Consider the following 23,376-nt stretch of genomic DNA (forward strand, 5'->3'; position numbering starts at 1 on the left):
TCCAGTGCTGGTGTGTAGGCTCTTGGCTGCTGGAGTCCTGAGCCATGGGCACCCACACCCTCCACGTAGGTCCGCCATGTCCCTCTAATTTCAGTAGAGTTTCCTCTGCTGTTTTCTCCCTGACTCCTCCCTGAGACTACACTCTCTCCACTTTTTAAAAACTGTCTTCTCCTGGGCTAGAGCAGTAAGCTCCGTCCCCACTCCGTTGGAGCCGACCCATCGAGGTGCTGCTTTCTTGTAAGGTGACTGGTGGAGGCGTCTCTGACAAGGTGACATCTGGGGAGGTCCTGAATGAAGTGAGGAGAGAGTAACTGCAAAGTCACCGAGGACTGAGGTGGCAGGGAAGCACAAGAGGATGGATCCCAAATACTGACACAAGTTCTGTTCCTTTCTCCTCGGGAGTGAGGACCACCTTCCTCTGACACTGAGGGAAGACCATGGGAACACGCCGTGCTGGTAGCCACCAGGTATCTCCTGTTCAGCATGACAAGGAGTGTGTCACCATTGTTTTGTAGGTGAGGAAACAAAGCCTGGACAAGGTCTTGTGTGTCCAGTCTTTATCAGAGTCCTGATTCAGACTGCCTTTTGGCACTTCAAACCTTGCTGTTGAAACACCTCTGTAGATCTGGCTAAAAAGCTCATGAGAGTATTTTAGGCATGGAAAGCCAAGACACTGTGGCAAAAACAAAAACCAACCAACCTAAATGAAAGATCTCTGCGAGTGAGATCCCAGCAGAAAGAACGGGCCATCAAAGAAGAAGGTACCTTTCTCTGAAGGGAAAAGAGAACTTCCACTTTGACCTTGACCTTGTCTCAATAAGATTAGAGTTGGCAAACTCAAAAGGCTTCCTTAGCTTTGGCAACTCATGACAAGAGCCTTGGGTGATTACTGACACCTTAAACAAGAGTGTCAATTGTTAAATCAACAAGAGTCACTGTGCACTTGCTCCCCATGTAGGATCTCTGTCCTTAATGTGTTGTACTATGTGAATTAACGGTATAACTAGTACTCAAACAGTACTTTACACTTTGTGTGGGTGCAAACTGTTGAAATCTTTACTTAGTATATACTAAATTGATCTTCTGTATATAAAGATAATTGAAAATGAATCTTGGCCAGTGCCACGGCTCAATAGGCTAATCCTCCGCCTTGCGGCGCTGGCACACCGGGTTCTAGTCCAGTTCTAGTCCTGGTCGGGGCGCCGGATTCTGTCCCAGTTGCCCCTCTTCTAGGCCAGCTCTCTGCTGTGGCCTGGGAAGGCAGTGGAGGATGGCCCAAGTGCTTGGGCCCTGCACCCGCATGGGAGACCAGGAGAAGCACCTGGTTCCCGGCCTCTGATCAGCGCAGTGCGCCAGCCGCAGCGTGCTGGCCACAGCGGCCATTGGAGGGTGAACCAACAGTAAAGGAAGACCTTTCTCTTTGTCTCTCTGTCTCTCTCTCTCACTGTCCACTCTGCCTGTCAAAAAGAAAAAGAAAAAGAAAATGAATCTTGACGTGAATGGGATGGGAGAGGGAGCGGGTGATGGGAGGGTTGTGGGTGGAAGGGAGGTTATTTGGGGGGGGGGGCGATGCGCTGTAATCCAAAAGCTGTATTTTGGAAATTTATATTTATTAAATAAAAGTTAAAAAAAACCCACTTCTGTAGACTGCTTTAAGCCTAGCCAGAGACACAGTTTGCGTCATAGAAAGTAGTAGGCAGGGAAGTGGGAACTGAGAGATTTCTCACCCACAGGACCCTCTTTGTGATCAAGAATAGCTATCAAGAAGAGTCTTGATGGAGTATTATTGAACAATGGGTTAAACCATCACTTGGGATACCTGCAACTCACATCAGAGTTGCTGGTTCAAGTCCCAGCTGCTCCACTCCGATCCAACTTCCTCGTAATGTGCCTGGGAAGGCAGTAGACAATGGCTTAAGAACTTTGGTTCCTGCCATTCACATGGGAGACTGGGGTGGAGTTCCTGGCTCTTTGGTTCAGCCTGGGCCAGAGCTCTGGCTTTTGCAGGCATCTGGGGAGTGAACAGTAGATGGAAGATGGAGTCTTATTCTCTCTCTCTCTCTCTCTCTCTCTCTCTCTCACACACACACACACACACATAATTTTCCCCCTCTTTCTCTGTAATTCTGCCTTACAAATATTTTTTTTTTTTTAAAGAAGACTCTTGCTAAGAGTTAGTTGTAGGGATTTAACAAGGTGGCTGGTATGCCCCAAGACATCCCTGCATTCTCCCAATTGAGTTATTCCATGTCCTATTCCCTTCTAAAATCCAACCCTATAACAAAATGGGGTAGCCATATTTATGCCTGCTGTTGTTACAGTGGTCTTAGGAACAAACCTCAAGATTGAGGTTAGGCATATATATATATATATGTATACACACATACACACACACACATACACACTATAAAAATACTTGTTTATTGTGGAAAATTTGAGGTAATGTGATTTTTAAGGTTGCTTTCCCTGTGCTCTTTGTCCAAAGGTGTCTGATGGAATTGTTGGAGATGGGAACCTATTTACAATAGGGGTCTCCATCCTTGTTGTCTCTTAGGAGAACATAAAGGACCATGGCTTGCTGTGTGAGCCCTTGTCTGTATTTGCAGAAACCCAGTCCTGAAATGAATTAGACCGTTGGATTGAGCAGGGACTGGCAGTTCCCTGGGTTTAGTGGATTCAGATGACTTCAGTGAATGAAAGGTTGAGTGGTGTGAACCTGATGTTTTTGATTTTTTTTTTTTTTTAAGATTTATTTTATTTATTTGAAAGACAGGCTGCAGAGAGAAGCAGCGACAGAGAGAGCTCGTCTTCCATCCGCTGGTTCACTACTCAATTGGCCACAATGGCCGGAGCTGTGCTGATCCAAAGCCAAGAGCCAGGAGTTTCTTCTGGGTCTCCCACCTGAGTGCAGGGGCCCAAGGATTTGGGCCATCTTCTACTGCTATGCCAGGCCATAGCAGAGAGCTGGATCGGAAGAGAAGCAGCCAGGACTAGAACCGGCGCCCATATGAGATGCGGGTGCTTCAGGCCAGAGCTTTAACCCGCTGCACCATAGCACTGGCCCCATTGATATTTTTAAGTGTCCATAACACAGCAGTTAGAAACTTGGAAATGACACAGGCACTGTTGCAGAATGTTTGAAATAGAGTAGTTATTAAAAACCTTCAAAAATATCCTTATTACAATCTCGCACCCTTTTTCTTATTAGAGACATTGCTAGAGAGTTTGCCTTTTGCATTATTAGCAGCTTATCTTCTTGTGAAGGTAACTAAATACTGTGTTCATGCATAAGCATTGAAATACAGTGGGGAGAGCAGGACTCCTGCCAGTTTTCCTGGGATTCAGAAGTTGTACACGTGATTTTTCCACTGTAGACAAATTTCCTGCTTTGCCCACACAGTTCGGTTTTCAGATTTGTGTGTATTATGTTTCCAATTAAATGTTAGGGCCCTGAAATTACCATTTGATTTGTTCCTTTTTGAGCCAAAAAGATCTAATCACAACTTTGAATGATGGCAGTGCTGCAACTGAGGCCAGAAAACCATTTCTAGTGTTTGCAAAAGTACAGCACTAGGGTGTCTCCATGCATCTATTCCTGGGACTTAGAATTTAGTCTTGTAAAAAGAGTACATAGTTTGTATTTTTTTTTTTTAAAAAAAGTGTGCCATAAAAGTTTAAAAAGTAGAGGTAATTTAAGAGAGTGTTTGTAAATTATGGGGTGCTATTCGGAGAAAAGTCAATAAATGCTTATTGAGCACCTCTTGGTGTTTATGACATCTGTTGTCTGCAGGGTGGCAGCATGCTGGTGTGTGGTGATCCACAGGGATGCTAGAAATTACTTGACAATAACATGAGGTTTGCTGTGGATTGATTTAAGTTAACTGGAGCAGTTATTCATACAGTTATATTACTTTCACTTGGGTTTGTCTCTCTTTCACACACACACACACACATAACAGGGCATCAAAAGATTCATAGAAAATGGAGCTAAAAGGTAATGTATGTTTCCACAAACTTTTTGAAGACCCCTCATGTGTCAGAGGATAGAAAGAAGTTGGCAGGAAAAGATTTGACTTACAATCTCTTACTACCTCTTTTCCTCCACGCGTTCAAATTCAAGTTTTGCTTGCTTCAGCCTCTTCTCTGGGGCCTGCATTCATCTGCCTTCTCTGCCCTGAGCCAGTGATGGCAGAGGCTCCACTAGCAGTGGGTCCACCCCAGTGTCCAAGCCTCTGCTGTGATGGGCATTTCCACATTTCACCCTGAGCTTCCTTTAAGGCTCCTGTTTCTTTCCTACTAGCCATTTATTTAGGCTGTGCAGATATTTCTTAATGTGGAATTGCCATTTAAATGGATTGTAACAGTTTATAGATTTAATGTTACATTGCCTGGGTGATCTTCAGAAAGCTTGAAACCACTGGAAGTGCCATCTGCAGTAAAAAGGACCTGTTTCTTGGCCGGCTCCGCGGCTCACTAGGCTAATCCTCCGCCTTGTGGCGCTGGCACACCGGGTTCTAGTCCCGGTCAGGGCGCCGGATTCTGTCCTGGTTGCCCCTCTTCCACGCCAGCTCTCTGCTGTGGCCAGGGAGTGCAGTGGAGAATGGCCCAAGTACTTGGGCCCTGCACCCCATGGGAGACCAGGATAAGTACCTGGCTCCTGCCATTGGATCAGCGCGGTGCGCCGGCCACGGTGGCCATTGGAGGGTGAACCAACAGCAAAGGAAGACCTTTCTCTCTGTCTCTCTCTCATTGTCCACTCTGCCTGTCAAAAAAAAAAAGACCTGTTTCTCTACATTCCTGGCATGTTAGGGCTCTGATTATCTGCAGGCTAGTTTGTGACACTAAATTGGAAATTCTGGCTTTTTGTGTCTATTGCATTATGTTTGTATCGGTTCTTTTTTTTTTTAAAAAAAGATTTATTTATGTATTTGAAAGTCAGAGTTACACCAAGAGAAGAGAGGCAGAGAGAGAGAGAGAGAGAGAGGTCTTCCATCCAGTGGTTCAGAGAGAGAGAGAAAGAGAAAGGTCTTCCATACCATGGTTCACTCCCCAATTGGCCACAATGTCTGGAGCTGTGCCGATCCGAAGCCAGGAGCTTCTTCCAGGTCTCCCACATGGGTGCAGAGGCCCAGGGACTTGGGCTATCTTCTACTGCTTTCCCAGGCCATAGCAGAAAGCTGGATCAGAAGTGGAGCAGCCGGGACTAGAACCGGTGGCCATATGGGATGCCAGTGCTCCAGGCCAGGGCAATAACCCACTGCGCCACAGCGCTGGCCCCTGTATCGGTTCTTTACTTATTAAAAATAATTTATATTCAGAATTTTTCTGTATTTATTAATTTTATTTTATTTACTTGAGAGACAAAGAATTCTCATCTGCTGGTTCAATCCTTAAATGCCCACAGGAGCCAGGTTTCCCATGTGGGTGGCAGGGACCCAAGTACTTGAGCCATTACCTGCTGCGTACCATGGTATACATTAGCCAGAAACTAGAATCAGGAGCCAAGATACTACTCATACCCAGGCACTCCAATATATGCTGTTGGCATTCCAAGCGGCATCTTAACCCCAGGACAAATGCTTGCCCCTGCATTTTTTCAGTGGTTTCACTTTGTTGGGCAGAATTTTATTTGAGCACATACATCTTATTATTGATAAAACCTTTTGTGATTAGCTGGCTCTTTTCCCCCAGACTTCCATCTGTTTCAGGATTTGTGGCAGTTTATGATAGTTGAGAATGTTGGTTTTTTGGGGTCTGTTAATTACCTAGGACTGACTTGTCTATAATGAAGCTTAAAGAGAATATTATTTTGAATTTTAATCATTCTTATTCAAAGCACTTACTGTTTCTCTGGAATTTCTGACTTCCTTGAGGTGAATAATTGTTCCATCAAATACTAATCCTTGCAGGGATTCTTAATGCATCATTTACTAGCTGGACTTTTGCTTTCCTGACTTACCCAAGTCTGCTCTGCTCTGCTGTAGCACCTGACCTTGAGGGCTTTCCAGCTTGTTTTACTACCTCCTTGGCCACTGTGCTCTTTGCAGATAACAATACCTGGTAAAAATGTCTCAGGGGGAGAATCCTTGGCATTACAATAGAAAATGCCTCTAATTCTTAGAGGGAAAAAAACCTAGATTTAAAGACATTAAAGTGATAGGCCATAATTGTAGTCCCAGAGATGATTGTAATCACAAATCTTTCAGTTTTCTATTTGCAGCAGACATGACCATGAACTCATGTGGAATTGGGGCCATCTCAAATTTTAATTGTTGTTTTTACAAATTGACAAATTATATATATTTATGTGGTACAAAGTATGTTATGATTTGTTAATACAGTGTGGAATAATTAAACTAGTTAATATATCTACCACCTCAAATACCTCACATTAGTCTTAATGCTCTACATAATGTGTACACATCACATTCGTTTGGATATGAGAAATAATTATGAAGCATAAGGATAATTGGGTGCCCCAGGATGGCTTAGGAAGAATACAGAATACAGTGGTATTCTACGGCTGTGAGGAGGGTTCAGGAAATGGAAGTGAACAAATGTGAGGCAGTATCTGGGCCAGGACCAGAGCCAAGGTCCTGTGATCCCTCGTTGCTTGTATGAGGAAAGGGCTGGCTTCACACCTGAAGTGGTACTGGTTAATGATACAGGCAGCCCCACATTGAGTTTCCTACGTACTTCCCAGGGTGCCTCAGTGCACTTCTCTACCTCTGAGCCCAGTTGCTGAACATTTTGTGGTGTTCATGGGTCATTTATGAGAAAAAGCTCTGTTATGAGGGCAGTACCATTGGAATGGGAAGGAGGATTAAATCCCCAGTAAGATAAAATCAGTCATTTAAAAAAATTATATGAAATACTGCAGTGGAATTTGTTTTGTCAAGTAATACATGCATGTGGTTTAAAACATCCAAGTCTGGGAGAGCTTATGATGAAATGCTATAGTAATGGGAGCAACTTTATATGCAGACCTGTCTCTTTGAGAAGATTACTTTGAATTCTGTTTGCTCTCTCTCTCTCTTTTTTTTAATTTGACAGGTAGACTTACAGACAGAGAGAGACAGAGAAAAAGGTCTTCTTTCCGTTGGTTCACTCCCCAAATGGCCGCTACGCCGACCCCACACCGATCCAAAGCCAGGAGCCAGGTGCTTCTTCCTGGTCTCCCATGCAGATGCAGGGCCCAAGCACTTGGGCCATCCTCCACTGCCCTCCCAGGCCACAGCAGACAGCTGGCCTGGAAGAGGAGCAACCGGGACTAGAACCCGGCCCCGCTCTCTCTCGCTCTCTCTCTCTCTCTCTCTCTTTTTTGATTATCTATATTTCTTGATGTCTCCATTGTAGATATTATTTATTGGTTTTCTTCTGAAAGGCATGAGTTCTTCCCTTATTGCCTACCCCACCTTTCTAACTTACATATGCCAGCATCTTTTGTAACTTAACTCGATCTACAGAGAGAGTATGGCTTTTATTCCATTCCAACAAATTAGAGTCTAGGGTAAGTAGAATTAGAAATAGTTAGGGCTACACTTAGGACTGTGGGAATTGATGGGACATAGATGTTGTGTGGCAGTAATCCTGTTTCATGTTTTCTTCATGTGTTACAGTTAATCTGGAAATAATCTAAAATGTTTTATTTGGGGCTTGTAATCTTTGCTGTTTTTATGTTTTACAGATAAAAAATATCTTCCTCCAATATTTGAAAATGAAAATACAAAAGAAAGAGAAGCAGGTAAGTGATCACACATGTTTTAAATGAACGCATCCAGTGTGCTGGGGGTGCTCTTTTCACAAAATGAGACACTGGCAGTGTTGGTTCATCCTCAGCCCTGGTCGTTCCCCTGTTGTCTCTGTTTCCCATTGCTCATATGGTAGCCAAGGGCTCTATTCTGAAACCACTCAGTGTACAAATTTTTCCTTTGGCTAAGTTCTCTCCATATGGGAGTAATGCAATAAAAACTAAATCAGAATATTATTCACAATTAGCAATGTAGAAAAGAAATGGTTTCTTCCCTGGAACAGCTTTCCAAGTTTCTCTAAAAGAGATGCAACCAATTTTTTATAGTTTATTTACTTATCATATTTTTGGTTACACTAAAGCCTTATTTATAACATTCTCATTTATGATGGTCCATTGGCAGTTGCCCCAGGAAGGAATAGGAACTAATTAGAAGGATGTGAGCACTGACTGTTTGGCATTTGCTTTCTTTATTTTTTTAAACATACACTTACTTATTTATCTATATCTATCCCTTTACATATTTATCTGTCTGAGAGAGAGACAGAGATACATTCCATCTTCTGGTTCACTCCCCAAATGCCTACAACAGCCAGAACTAGGCCAGGCCAAAACTGGGAACCAGGAACTCCATCCCAGTCTCCTGTGTGGATGGCAGGAACCCAAGTACTTGGGTCATCATCTGCAAATTTTCCATGTGCGTTAGCAGGAAGCTGGACAGGAAGCAAAGCAGGCAGGACTCCAATATGGGACGTTGGCATCCCAAGCAGCAGCTTAACCCACTGTTGTATAGTGCTGGTGCCTGGCCTTTGGTTTCTTGAAATGCAGGAGAGGAGAGCCATATGATGTATACTACCCCAAGTGGTCTTCTATTCAAGGGAACCCTGAGACCCCAGTTAGTGCGGCTCAGTGGGGACAGATGGGAGATCTGCCCCCTCTCTCTGGGGCAGTCCTAGTCAGATGCGGTTACAAATACTGACCTCTGTTCTCTGCCCAGAGCGCAGATCTGTTTGGGGAAGTAATTGACTGGTATGTTGCTAGTTCATAATGGGAAGAGCAGTTACTAAATACTTCTATACACTGGTTTTGTCTGTCCTAGCTGTATAGAATTGTCAGCTGCTAAGAGTTTATCCTTGGTATGTAAAGAGGTGCCCGAAGGCTTGCATTTCTACCTCATTTATGGTAGCAAAAATGATAAAGAACCTTCAGAGCCATCAGAATAGGCACGATTTAAATCTTAACACATCTACCTGCTGGAATATTATGCCACTGTTAAAAGAAGGCAGTACTGAAGAGAACCTCAAACCCTCAGGATTTTTGTCATTTGTGATATGTGGGCAGGTTTATATTTCTTACAACGGTCTACTTGGTTAATTTTTAAAACATTTTCAAGGTACGCTTTTATTTAAATGTAAATATTTTATAGGAGTTACCTTCAAATGGATTCTAGTTTCTTTCTTTAGAGATTTTACAAAGTCACTTTAATATCTAATAACAGCCAGCTGTCATGTAACCTAAATCAAACAGGTTTTCATTTAGACCTCATAGTAGTGTTGATGAACAGAATGGGATTTTTATTTAATAGTTAATATTAGATATGGTAGAGAAGCAGGTTAAATAAATAGAGCCACTTTCAGTAGGAGTTGATCCTGTTCCTCTTACAAATTTGGACTGATGACTGAATTGCAAGACATTGCAGGGCATGAAAATAGAAATTACGTTTGAGCCAAAGCAATCTACAGACTCCAGGAATGAACTTGTATGAGAGTTCAGTGCCCAGAGAAAAGAGCATCTGTTAGTGGAATAAACTTGATCTCTGACTTCATTAGAACAGGATTGAAACTATCACTTAGTCAAGTAACGCTGGACAAGTTGGGTCTCGTTTCTCTATCACTTACATGGCAGCAGTCATACATGCCTCGCGCTGTAGATGAGGACTAAAGGAGGTGATTTGTTAAGTACTTGGCCGTCAGCGTGTGGGGGCAAGGAGATCTTTCAGCATAACAATAAAAATAGCCATCAAACTTTGTCTTTTCTCTGATTCTAAGGTGTTAGAAGCAGCAGCAAATAAAACATTCTTTAAAAACCCTCATTCCTATTAATTCATTTTTGTATCTTCACTAGCAAAAAATGATATGTGAATCATTCTGATCTTGAACTTTTCTTACTCAGTGTTATCAAGGTAAATTAAGCTGAGATGACAGATTTTAAAAATTAATCAAAACTCATAATAAATAATCATGCTTCTTATTAACCAGAAAGAACAAAACTGAGTCATATTTCAAGAACACAAGATATAAAGGTTGACTTTGTATGGCCTAAAGACCTGCTACAAGAAAAATAGACTTTAATAAAACATTTTAAAATAAATCGCTGAGGGCCCAGATCTGTGGCACAGCAGGTTAAAGTCCTGGCCTGCAGTGCCAGCATCCTATATGGGTGCTGGTTCAAGTCCCAGCTGTTCCTTTTCCAATCCAGCTCTCTGCAATGGCCTGGGAAAGCAGTGGAAGATGGCCCAAGTCCTTGAGCCCCTGCACCCACATGGGAGACCCGGAAGAAGCTCCTGGATCCTGGCTTTAAATCAGCATATTTGTTGAGTATTTTGGCATTTATTCACTCCAAGAAATATTTGAGTTCCCCTGGAGCCCAGATTCAGAAAAAAAATTTTCTTAAGAAATTTATAGTGTGGGTATAAGCAATTAGTTAAAAGTAGGGGATGGCATATATTCCGAAGAGCCAGGGTTTTACACTGTGGGTAGAATAGTGAAGTTCTGGAATTGAAGGGTGTGGGGTTAGGGAGTATCAGTCCCACCAACATCTTTGAGTGTTTTCAGTGAGGTGGTACCTTCTGGGGAGAGCCAGTTTTCAGGAGGGGTACTACAGAGAACTCAGGAGGAAAGCCAGGAGGGAAGCGAGTAATGTATGGATTGGTTTCAGAGGATGAAGTACTTTGGTGGTAACCGAGAAAGGAAAGGCCTGGAGTGGGTGCTCAGTTCTCAGTGATGACCAAAGGTAAACCAGGATAAAGAAGCATGGTGGATTTAGCTGACTGCCCGGTTCCCAAAAGAATCAGTCCCAGCGGTCCAAAGCTGGGGGGAGGTGAGAACTCAGACCACTAGGAAGAGGTTGATAACCAATTTGGATTGCTAAATTGAGATTCACAATTCAGAATAATGAAGGAGGAAGAATAGCAAAGGTGACATTTTAAATGAGTAAATGATTCATTTCTGAGACTTTCCAACCTCATTCTACACCTGATCCCAAGGGTTTACTAGGCAAACCTTGAGTTTGGTATTCATTGGAAAACTTTTTGGTTTCTAAAATATTTATTTATTCATTTGAAAGATGGAGTTAGAGGGAGAGGGAGAGACAGAGATAGAGAAGTCTTCCATCTGCTGGTTTACTCTCCAATGGCCACAACAGCCAGGGCTGATCCAGTCTGAAGCCAGTAGCCTAAAACTGTCTGAGTCTTCCGTTTGGGTGGCAGCGGCCCAAGTACCTGGGCCATCTTCTGCTGCCTTCCCAGATGCATTGGCTGGGAGCTGGATCAAAGTAGAGCCTTTGAAATTTGAACTGGTCCTCTGGTATGGGATGCTGGTGTGACAGGCTGTGGCTTAACCCAATATGCCATAATGCTAGCCCATCTTTTCTTAATTTTTTTTTTAAAAGATTTACTTATTTATTCAAAAGTCAGAGTTACCCAGAGAGAGGAGAGTGGGAACGCGAACGCGAGCACGAGCGCAAGAGAGAGAGAGATCTTCCATCCGCTGGTTCACTCCCCAATTGGCCGCAATGGCCAGAGCTGCGCCGATCCAAAGCCAGGAGCCAGGAGCTTCTTCCAGGTCTCCCACGTGGGTGCAGGGGCCCAAGGACTTGGGCCATCTTCCATTGCTTTCTCAGGCCACAGCAGAGAGCTGGATTGGAAGTGGAGCAGCTGGATCTCAAAACGGCGCCCATGTGAGATGCCAGCGCTTCAGGCCAGTGCATCAATCCAATGTGTCACAGTGCTGGCCCTGTCTTAATTTTTTTAATCCTTAGCAAATATCTTTCCCAAGATCTCAAAAAGGTGCTTTAAAAATTAAAGAAAAAAATTTATGTTAAATTATTGGGTTTTGAAATTAGTTCATGTGGCCAGCACTGTGGTGCTATAGGTTAATCAGTGGCCTGCAGCGCTGGCATCCCATGTGGGTGCTGCTTCTAGTCCCGGCTGCTCCTGTTCCTATCCAGCTCTCTACTATGGCCTGGGAAAACAGTGGAAGATCGTCCAAGTGTTTTGACCCCTGCACATGCATGGGAGACCCAGAAGAAGCTCCTGGGTCCTGGCTTTGGATTGGCCTAGCTCCGGCCACTGCGGCCATTTGGGAAGTGAACCAGCTGATGGAAGATCTTTCTGTCTGCCTCTCCCTCTCACTGTCTGTAACTCTACCTCTTAAATAAATTTTAAAAATCTTTAAAAAAATAAATTCTTTTTATTTTATTTTATTTTATTTTATTTTATTTTATTTTATTTTATTTTATTTTATTTTATTTTTTTGACAGGCAGAGTGGACAGTGAGAGAGAGAGAGACAGAGTGAAAGGTCTTCCTTTGCCGTTGGTTCACCCTCCAATGGCCGCCGTGGCCAGCGCGCTGCGGCCGGCGCACCGGGCTAATCCGATGGCAGGAGCCAGGTGCTTCTCCTGGTCTCCCATGGGGTGCAGGGCCCAAGCACTTGGGCCATCCTCCACTGCACTCCCGGGCCACAGCAGAGAGCTGGCCTGGAAGAGGGGCAGCTGGGACAGAATCCGGTGCCCTGACCGGGACTAGAACCCGGTGTGCCGGCGCCGCAAGGTGGAGGATTAGCCTAGTGAGCCATGGCACCGGCCTAAAAATAAATTCTTTAAAATATTTTATTACTAATTTCTGCCTTTTGGGATACTTTCTGCTTTTCAACATTGGAGAAATTATGCAGCATTTCCTGGGTTTCCCTTCTCCTTCTAGGATGTCCCAGCTCTGCCACTCTCTAGGGATATAATCTGAGAAAGTGGCTTTATATCTTGTCTGTCTGATGAGGGGTTCTACTAGACCATTGTCTGTGATTCCTGGGAGTGGAAGTGCTGGGCGTCAGCTGGGTGTATGTTTAGTTTCATAAAAAACTGCCTGACTTTTTCCCTTAGTCATGTGTACTCCATCACGTTCAGCATTTTAAACCAAGTCTTGTCATTGCTGGTCTGGTGACCTAGCAGTCATTACGGTTCTCTGAGAAGTCATAGAATGAGCATTAGCTTGTGGCCAGCCAGAGATTTCAAACCCAAGCTCTGTGGCTCACTATCTGCCGTGGCCTTGGGCACATCGCGTAACAGCATGAATCTTCCCCTTTTCTGTGTACAAAATGGGCACCTTTATACTGACCTTGCTGTAAAGAGAGATCATGAAACCTATCTGCCATAATTCCTAGTATCTGCATGTGGTCTGTTTTCAGTAAGTGTTAGCTGCTGCTGTTACTATTGCCCGCTGATCAAATGCTTCCTGACTACCACCCACACCCAGCCTCTCTGGGGAGTCTTCTCTTTCAGGAAAGACCTTGGCGTGTTGTTGAAGAAAGTGTGACCTACAGAGAGCCGTCTTGGTGGATCCAGATGTTTTAAGTGTGTCATTGTTGAAAACCTCTTCAATAAACAAGCCTGATCCACCCTTGCACGCTAAGCAAAAGCTTGTTCCTGAGGGCAAATGTACCTGCCACAGAATTCAGTAACGTCCTGAGGATGGTTGTGATGTCACAGGATCTGAGCTTTCGTTGGATGCCCGTCACCCTGCTGCTGCGTTTCTTCTTCATTCTGTTTCATTTAAAGACAATTTAAAAAGTGGTAAAAAGCACATGATGTAAAATTTACCATCTTCACTATTTTGTTACATTTGATTTTTTTTTTTTTTTTGACAGACAGAGTTAGACAGTGAGAAAGAAAGAGAGAGAGAAAGGTCTTTCTTCCGTTGGTTCACCCCCCAATGACCACTACGGCCGGAACACTGCGCTGATCCAAAGCCAGGAGCCAGTTGCTTCTTCCTGGTCTCCCATGCGTGTGTAGGACCCAAGCACTTGGGCCATCCTCCACTGCCTTAGCAGGCCACAGCAGAGAGCTGGACTGGAAGAGGAACAACCGGGACAGAATCCAGCGCCCCAACCGGGACTAGAACCCAGGATGCCGGCGCCGCAGGCGGAGGATTAGCCTAGTGAGCTGCGGCACCGGCTCTTACATTTGATTTTAAGTTCATTTTTTTATCTACGTATCCTCCTTCCCCTAGTCCCTCTTCAGCAGCGCATCAGCAATGACGAAGTCAAACTGAATTCTCTTTTTTTATGCTTTCCTTTTGTAGTGTAATGAGTCCTGTCAGAGTCACCGATTCCCTCTGGATTTAGGCTTATTTATGTGGCTAGACTTCATTTGTGATAAAAATCCCAAGGAATCTTTCTCTTTCATCTTTTTCTCTGACATTCTCAGTGTTGTTTGGGAGCATCAGACTAGGGAAAGGAACTAGAAGAAACCAAAGGCAAGATGGGCAGCTGAATTTTGCAGTCTCCATCACTCCCACAGCAGGTCAGGAAATGTGAGCACAGATTGGAGAAGCAGCACACTGGAGGGAAACCACACCACCTGGCCAAGTGTCTGTGCCCTGGAGCACACACCAAGCCTCTTGTTAGAAGACAGGCTGCTCAGATGGTGCTGTTTCTGAGCCATCATCCAAAGGCATTTGTAACCACTTTTTGCCCTTAAAAGCGATCATAATGGGAGACTGCACTTTTATTTGGGTGGTAGTTGAAAACAGCTTTGAAATTTCCTTTTTAGGGCTACCTTCAACACCTATGTGACATCCTTTTTTTAAAAAAAAAAAAAAGATTTATTTATTTTACTTGAAAGCCAGAGTTACACAGAGAGAAGGAGAAGCAGAGAGAGAGAGAGGTCTTCCACCCACTGGTTCACTCCCCAGATGGCTGCAAGGGCCGGAGCTGTGCTGATCTCAAACCAGGAGCCAGGAGCTTCTTCCGGGTCTCCCACACGGGTGCAGGGGCCCAAGGACTTGGGCCATCTTCTGCTGTTTTCCCAGGCCATAGCAGAGGGCCGGACTGGAAGTGGAGCAGCCGGGACTAGAACCGGCGCCCATATGGGATGCCGGTGCTTCAGGCTGCAGTTTTACCCGCTATGCCACAGCGCCGGCACCGTGACATCCTTTTGAATGGAGTCTGTCACAAGAAGGCCTCCTGCTGCTTTGATTGTGTTGTTTTCTGCAAGTGACCGAAGGTTATTTGGTGCTGAATCCAGTGGCTAAGTCAGACGATCATGCGGAACAGCATCATTTGTAGTTAAAATAAAGGGCAAAACTTTAAGTGATTCTGATTTTCAGATTGAAAATCAACCAGCTGAATGTTGATGCTGCTTGATGATAGGTGAGAATGAAGATTTGGGAAATAAAGCAATATGCTGAACTTGACACTGCAGCCCTTATCACCCTGGTGATAGCGCCTCAATCCGTGATGGACGTCTCGGAGCACATTCAAACGGGAGCATTTGTGTCTTGTGTGGTAAATGCTATTCTGGGTGTGCCTAGGATTTTGTGTTTGCATGTAAAGGTATTCTGTGAAAGACTGCTGTAGTTGGTGTTTTGGACATCAAGCTTTAAGGGTGTTTTAGACTTCTGCTGTTAATATGCAGATCTTATGGGTTTTTTATTTAATAATTTTTTATATAATTTGTAAGTAACATTTTTGTGCAGCTCCACAAGAATAAAAGCCACGTGTGTCCTGTTTGGCACTGTATCCTCAAGACCTACCTAGCACAGTGGGAACTAACCCTAGTGGGAACACAGTAAATATTTATTCAACAAATCCATGCTTTCAAACTTTGTAGCACTGTTGGTGTAAAGCATATAATGGAGGAGTAATAGGTTGTTTCTCTTTCTTTTGCAGCTGTCAAACTTAAAAGTTCTGAATCACTCCCCAATGTCTGATGCCTCTGTCAATTTTGACTTCAAATCCCCATCCCCGTTTGACTGCAGCACTGATCAGGAAGACAAGATTGATGGTGTTGCTAGGCATTGTCTGCCCCAGAAGGACCTGTATGCAGCTGAAGAGGAAGCAGATACCCTTTTTCCTAGGAAAATGACATCTCACAATGGGATGGAGGACAGTGGAGGAGGGGGTACCGGAGTGAAGAAGAAACGGAAGAAAAAGGAGCCAGGAGAGCAGGCGGGTACTGCAAAAGGAAGCAAGGATAGGGAGCCCAAGCCAAAGAGGAAGCGAGAACCTAAAGAACCCAAGGAACCCCGGAAGGCCAAGGAGCCCAAGAAAGCCAAGGAGCCCAAGGAGCCGAAGCAGAAGGATGGAGCCAAGAAGGCTCGGAGGCCCCGGGAGGCCTCGGGCACCAAGGAGGCCAAAGAGAAGAGGAACTGCTCCGACTCCACAGGCAGGACAAAGTCCAAGAAGGCCAGGTGTGTACTTTCATACTAGCTGCAACCCCCGAGGGCAACTGGACTGCACTCCTGTGGGCCTAAACTTCATACCCCTCTCCTGTAGATTGGGGAGCAAGGATAGCCACCTGGTTCTAATGCAAGAGGCTGTCCTTGGAGGTTGCTTTTTTCTAATTACATTCCTGGGATTTTGTTGCTTCAGAAACCACATTTGTGTTTTAAGACTCCAAAATTTTTATGCCCTTCAGACCCCAGCCATCCTTTTTATCCTTAGTACTTAGCATTCTTTGGTTGGTGACTGGTATACTGTCACATGTGTAGATATACCTCTTAAATCCCATGCTTATGTGCTCATGGTGTCCATATTAGTTTTAATCCAAAAATGAGCCACTTTTCTCACCACCTAACGAGGTGATAACCTTAATTAATACTGGCCATTGCAATTTTCTTGCCATTTATAGTATTCATCAACTTTTCATTATTGTGTGATGCCTCAGAAGAGCCACTTAGGAAGGAAGAAGGTTCATTTGAGCTTAGAGTTTTGGAGGTTGACAGTCTAATACTGGGTAACCCCTTTGCTTTAGGCATCTGGTAAGGCTAGAGGATGGTAAGAGGGACTGTGACATGGTGAGCCAGGAAGCAGAGAGACAGGGAGCACGTACTGCATCTACCATCTGGTCTCCTTGTAATGCCAGCAGGATTAGGTCACAGCTTCTACTCGAGCAGTCTAGTGCAGTCTCATCACTTCCCAAAGGCCCTACCTTCAGACATTAATTGGTTCTGGCCTCTACCCTAATCCATCACCATTAGTCAATTAATCGTTAACCTAAGACAACGGACTTAAGCATCTGCGTGAATAAGTCTGTCTAAATCATAGCACTGCTCCTTTGAAATTAAGAAGAATTAAGATGTTAATATGCACAGGGTTTAAGGAATGGGGCGTCCAGGTCTGATTCAGGGATTTTTGTAACAGGAACAGTGTAGAGGCAAAGGGTCAGCTGTGAAGAAGGTACGAAATCGTGGTAATCAAAGGCACAGTCTGCAAGAGCCAAGGGTGTGTGCAAGTTCCAGATAGTAAGGGTTGACTGGCTTCCACAGGCTCTGAGCTCTGGGTGCAGGACCATCTGTGACTTATGTCTCTAGTTTACTGTCTAGCATAGTACTAGACACATTAGAGATAGTGAGACCAGAAGAGAGCCAAGCAACTTGTAGATAAGAAGGCATGGGTACGATTCACTGTGGGATGAGTGATAGGAGGGGCCTGGCTGTAGATCCTGTCCGCGTGGCAGATTCCCTCCTTATGTAGGGAACTAAGTTTTTGTCATGTATATACAAAAGTAATGTTTTCTACTTTCTCTCTTTGAATTCTTTGTGCAGAACAATTGTTTTCAACTTTTTGAAGAAATGCAAGATAGGTGTATGACCCCTATATTGAGGAATTTAAGTGTCTAAAGTCTAAGTGCAGAGGCAGGATATCTATATCAGTGTCTGTTTATGTATCAGGCTAGGAGCACCCATAGGAACCCTGAGATTGATGTGCATGCTAACAGAACATAAGTTAATGAGGCCACCACACCTGCATACAAGAGATAAGTTTTAAACAACGAAAGCATTTTTAAAAAACTATTTTTTAAAATTATTTGAAAGGCAGAGAGAGACATTTTCTCATTCCCCAAATGCCTGCAATAGCCATGCTGGGCCAAAGCCAAGAGCCCAGAACTCTGTCCAGGTCTTCCACATTGGTGGCAGGGACATAAGTTTTGTTTTGTTTTGTTTTGTTTTGACAGGCAGAGTTAGACAGTGAGAGAGAGAGAGACAGAGAGAAAGGTCTTCCTTCCATTGATTCACCCCCAAATGGTTGCTACGGCCGGCGTGCTGCGCCGATCCGAAGCCAGGAGCCAGGTACTTCCTCCTGGTCTCCCATGTGAGTGCAGAGGCCCAAGCACCTGGGCCATCCTCCACTGCCTTCCCAAGCCACAGCAGAGAGCTGGACTGGAAGAGGAGCAACCAGGACTAGAACCTGGCGCCCATATGGGATGCTGGTGCCTCAGGCGGAGGATTAACCAAGTGAGCCGCAGCGCCGGCCCCTGTACCCAAGTATTTAAACCATCATCTGCTACCTCTCAAGGTGCACATTAGCAAAAGACTAGAATTGGAAGTGGCACCATAATTTGAACCTAGGCACTCTGATGCAGGATGCAGGCATCTTAAGCAGTGTCTTAACCATTGCATCAAATGCCTACCCCAAGAGAGAGCACTTTAAATGGTGTGTATTAACTTGGAGCTTACTGTGTGGTTCAGTTCTTCTTCAGAACTACAGTTGGGACCAGATGGATGATTTTTTAATCCAAGTTTAAATTTGCTCATATTCACTCCCTTTTGCCTGGCATGGGATTTTTGTCTTTAGTCTATCAAAAAGGCTCGGGTAGAATCCTAGAAATGTAGTTTACAGAGAATGGCTATTGAATACCTTAGAGAAGGCTAAGAGAGGCAGGACGTTGAACTAAAGAACAACTTACAGATTTTGTTTCATAGAGAATCTCATGAGCGTACTCTGATCTCCAACGTATGGATGGACTGGCTCAGTGGCTGTGGCCTCTGCCAGTGATTTCCACCTCCAGATTATTTTGGAGAAGCTGAAGTGGTTCTTTGGGTGATAATATGTGTGAAGGAGAGTTGGACATAAGCCACTGGAATTAGTTATTTTGGTTACTACAGAGAATGATAGGAATTGGGTTAGTGTTTGAGAATTAGGGCAGTAAGAATAGAGGTTCACAGCCCTGATAAGAAGTTTGGGTTGAGAGGGAAGCTAAATTCTGTAGAGGTATCTGAGCTCACTTAACCATGAATCTCTGCTTCTTGCAATGTTGTAAGCATCTCCTTCTTAAAGAAATTCACAAGGCTGGTGCTCTAGCACAGCGGGTTAAGCCATGGCCTGCAGCACTGGTATCCCATATGGGTCCCGGTATGTGTCCCAGCTGCTCCTCTTCTGATCTAGCTTCCTGCTAATGTTCCTGAGAGCACAGTGGAAGGTGGCCTGAGTGCTTAGGCCCCTGCACCCACTTGGGAAACCCAGATAAAGCTCCTGGCTCCCAGCATTGGCCTGGCCCAGCCCTGGCTGTTTGCAGCCATTTGGGAAGTGAACCAGTGGATGGACGATCTCTGTCTCTCTGCCTCTCTATCACTCTGCCTTTCAAATAAATAAATTAATTAAAAAAAAGAAATTTGCATTTATATTGTGTGGGAAATGAAACAAGGCAATAGTATGCAGACATAGCCATCAATTCCATTTTGGGATCATGAACAGGTATTTTGCACAACAGGGTTGGGTGTCAGATGTATAAGCACAATCAGGACTTTGACTAGTGGAAACTTACTGCCTTTCATGAGTATGTGTGTTAGTTAAAGGAACATGAGCTTGATCTGATGAGGCTGCATCAGGTCTGAGTGACTTGGTGAAGTGTTTGGTAGTGTTTTCTAGGACTGCTTACTTAAAAGACAGCAGAACTTCTTGCGGTTTCCAAATCCAGGACATCCTTGGATAGGAGCTAACAGAAGGATGAGCATGGTCATCTCTAGAGATGTGGAGAGATTTCCCAAGGCTTCTCTCTCCTTATTTTACGGCTGTATCATCCTGATGTGTAGATAGTAGAATTAGTCTGTACACCCCAGCTAGAGTTCTGAACTGGTTAGCCTTTGCTTTTGATTCCCCTGTAGCTCCATAAAATTGCTTTAGGCCCTTTATTTAATTATCCCGCAGATCACAGTTTTAGTTATGAAAAGACATTAATTGATTTTTTTAAAATCTTAGTAATTAAGTCTTAGTTTTCTATGCAGTGTGATTGTTCTTGCAGATTGGCTGCAGCTCATGTTTTCTTTTTTAATTTTTAAATTAATATATATGAAAGAGAAAGAAACTCAGACAGCTCCCATCTGCTGATTCATTCCTCATATGTCCACAATGGCCAGAGCTGGGCTGAGGCAGCCAAAGGCAGGAACTCAAATCTGGGTTTCCCACGTACTTGAACCATCATTGCTTCCTCTCAGGGTCTGGTACATTGGCAGGAAGCTGGAGTGAGAAGCTGAAACTGCTTATCAAACTCAGATACCCTGATGTGGGATTCTGGGTGCCTTAACTGCTAGACTAAGAATGCACACCACGTGTGTGCTTGGATTTGAGCTGTTATTGATTAGGCCCCGGACAATAGGCCTAATGATGGTTATAAATGATTCACCGAATGCTTGCAGTACAATAGGAGCTCCACAGCTTACTTACAGGGTTCTGGCTTTCTTCAGTCCATCTTGCCAGCTGCTGCCTGGCCAGTCTCTCTGAAGCACTGCTGTTACCTTATTTATGTTACCAGTCAGTGGTGGTGGTGCCAAATAGTGTTCCTTTCACTCTTTCTCAGTTCTAAATCAGTTAGGAAATCATCAACAGAAGAGATCCAGTTGTCAGCTCTATTACTAAAAAACTGGATAGGGGCCAGCACTATGGCGTAACAGGTTAAGCTGCCACCTGCAATGTCAGCATCCCATACGGCCACCGGTTTGAGTCCTAGCTGTTCCACTTCCAAACCAGCTCCCTGATTATGCACCTGGAAAAGCAGCAAAAGATGGCCAAGTCCTTACCCAAACCTTTGGAGTCTAATCTTGCCCTTCCTCTCTCTTTGGCTACAGTGATCTCATTAGCCTCTAAAAGCACTTCCCTCCTTTCTCTTTGGATTGCTCTTGCTGTGTCTTCCAGCCACTTTACCCTTTGTCCTTCTCCCTATCCCAGCTTCCTTCTGTTCTTTGTGTCTGAGTGCAAGTCCTAATTCCTCCATAGAATTTCCCCAAAGCAGTATGCCTGTGTGTCCCCTCGGAACTGCCATGGCACTCGCAGCCTCCCTCCCCCACTCCCTCCCTCCCTTCTTCTTTTTTAGACATTTATTTGAAAGTCAGAGTTACAGAGAAAGAGGAAGAGACAGAGAAATCTTCCATCCGCTGGTTCACTCCCCAAATGGCCACAACGGCCAAGGCTGGGCCAGGCCAAAGCCAGGAGTCAAGAGCTTCTTCCAGGTCTCCCATCTGGGCACAGGGGCCCAAGTACTCGGGCCATCTTCCACTGCTTTCCCAGGCACATTAGCAGGGAGCTGGATCAGAAGTGGGGCATCAGGTTTCAAACCAGCACCTGTATGGGATGCTGACATTGCAGGTGGCTGCTTTACTTGCTACGCCATATCACTGGCCCCCTTGCTTTTCATTATAAACCATAGATTGAGGAAGACTGGGGAAGCTAAAAGAAATGTAGTCCAACTCTCATGTACTGCAGCCAAGGACAGGGAGACCCCCAAAGAAGAGCCTTGTCCACGGTCCTTCACAGGGCTTTGTTACAGACTCAGGCCTCCTGATTTCCAGTCTTGTGTGTTTGCCTCTGCCATAGGCTACCTCTCAGTCATTACTGTGGTTTTCATGTATGTATATGTGTGACTTATCTCCTCAACAAAAGTTAAGTGCCTAAGGTCAGGGCTGTCTTCCCTTGTGTCTTTTCTGTCCCTGGGGTCCAGTCATCAGAGAGGTTTGTCAGGATCACATGTGATATTTTAGATATATGAATATAATTTAGTTGTATTGCAAGAACAAATGGTGAGAGCTCTTTTCCCTGAAAATAAGACCCATGAATATATCTAAGAATTCCCATTGTTAAACAACAGTGGGTGGCGTCATGATTTCACTCTCCAAATGCCCACAAAAGCTGGGGCTGGGCCAGGCTGAAGCCAGGAGCCAGGAACTCAATCCAGGTGTTCCACATGGGTGACAGGGACCCTAGTACTTGAGTCACCACCTGCTGCCTCTCAGGGTGCACATCAGCAGGGACCCAGAGTTGGGAGTGGTGGGACTCAAACCCAGGCATTCCCATCTGAGGTGTGTTGTCCCAAGCAGCATCTTTACCACTAAACTAAATGCTTGCCCTTTACATTTCTGTGTTTCACACCTGCTAGGGATGAACTGAAAGGAGGAGATGAAGCAGATGGGGTGATCCACCCCAGTCACTGGGTTTCAGTCTTTGCCCCATTTGTTTTGCTTTGTCAGTCCAGAGCAGGTTTTTCTCCCAAATCTAATAAGCTTGGTAACATTCTAGAAGAAAGATGTTGCCTTTTCTCCTTCTTCTGTGATTATATAACCATTTAGCTGTCTGATTGCTACTGAGTCAGCTGATACTGTGTGCTGCAGGAGGAGTAGTCATCTTCAGCTAGCTTCCTTCCCTCCCTTTGTGAAGGCCCATGCCTGCCTGCCTGCCTGCCTGCCTGCATGCCTGCCTTTAGAGTGGAGATCTTCCTTGAGGCTAGTTTCAGGCTTCAGAGTCCACTGACAGAGTTCTTTGTTTTGAGAGACTTGTTTTTACATTCTGATCTTTTGTTAGGATAAACCAGCACCTGTGTACATACAGATGTGTAGGAGATCTGATTTGAGACTGTGCTTGGAACCTACTGGGCTTTATGTTAAGTAGGGAAGAAATCCAAATGATAATCACAGACCCACCTCTGAGGCTTTGGGCTAAGTTTCCATTCCTGTTGATGAACTGATTGGAGAGACAGAGTTTGCACCCACTGGTTAACTTCCCAAATGCTCACATTAGTTGGGACTGGGCCAGGCCAAAGCCAGGTCTCCCAAGTTGGTGGCAGGAATGCAGACCCCTCAGCCGTCACCTGCTGCTTCTCAGGGTCTGCGCTGACTGGAATTGGGAGTCAGAGCTGGGAGCTGAACCAAGTACTTGGATATTGGAGGTGAGCATCTTAACCATTCTAGACCAGATGTTTCCTGCCCCGTCTCCCCAACAAACACACTTTAAGAGCACCCGGAGTACTTCCTGTATAATCAGCAGGACTTTCTAAGTTACGGTCTGGCACATAGTGGAACTTTACTAAATCTGTAAGGAAACAGTTAATAATAATGCTTGATACATGTCTGCTCCTTTTATTTATCCAGTATGGTTTTGGGCCTCCTGCATGTCTTATTTTGTTTATCAGTATTTTTGTTGGGAATGGAATAGTGAAGGCAGAAGTGTCACAGAAGCATCATCTATGGATAGTTGAGGAACTTTCACACGCTAAAGAAATAGTCTTGGAAGTTTTCAAGAAATTGGCAAAAATATAAATAAATGAAAGAACGTGGTATAACTGGATGTAGAATAGCTGAAACACT

At 44.5% G+C, this 23,376-nt stretch overlaps 1 protein-coding gene across 5 annotated transcripts in view; it reads left to right on the plus strand.

Moving 5' to 3' along the window:
* The window catches only part of CHD6 (chromodomain helicase DNA binding protein 6), a 241,382-nt gene that overhangs the window by 76,794 nt on the left and 141,212 nt on the right, over window positions 1-23,376 (plus strand). For 3 of the 5 annotated variants that reach the window (XM_008274447.4, XM_070051833.1, XM_070051831.1), the window contains exons 2-3: window positions 7,688-7,744; window positions 15,692-16,212. In XM_008274447.4, the coding sequence (XP_008272669.3) occupies window positions 7,718-7,744; window positions 15,692-16,212 (548 nt within the window). In that variant the 5' untranslated portion in view covers window positions 7,688-7,717. Of the gene's footprint in view, window positions 1-7,687; window positions 7,745-10,228; window positions 10,343-15,691; window positions 16,213-23,376 lie in introns of those variants that run through there. The other 2 variants (XM_070051832.1, XM_070051834.1) reach the window with 2 other exon arrangements.

The sequence above is a fragment of the Oryctolagus cuniculus genome, chromosome 11, assembly GCF_964237555.1.
Source record: "Oryctolagus cuniculus chromosome 11, mOryCun1.1, whole genome shotgun sequence".
Classification (NCBI taxonomy): domain Eukaryota; kingdom Metazoa; phylum Chordata; class Mammalia; order Lagomorpha; family Leporidae; genus Oryctolagus; species Oryctolagus cuniculus.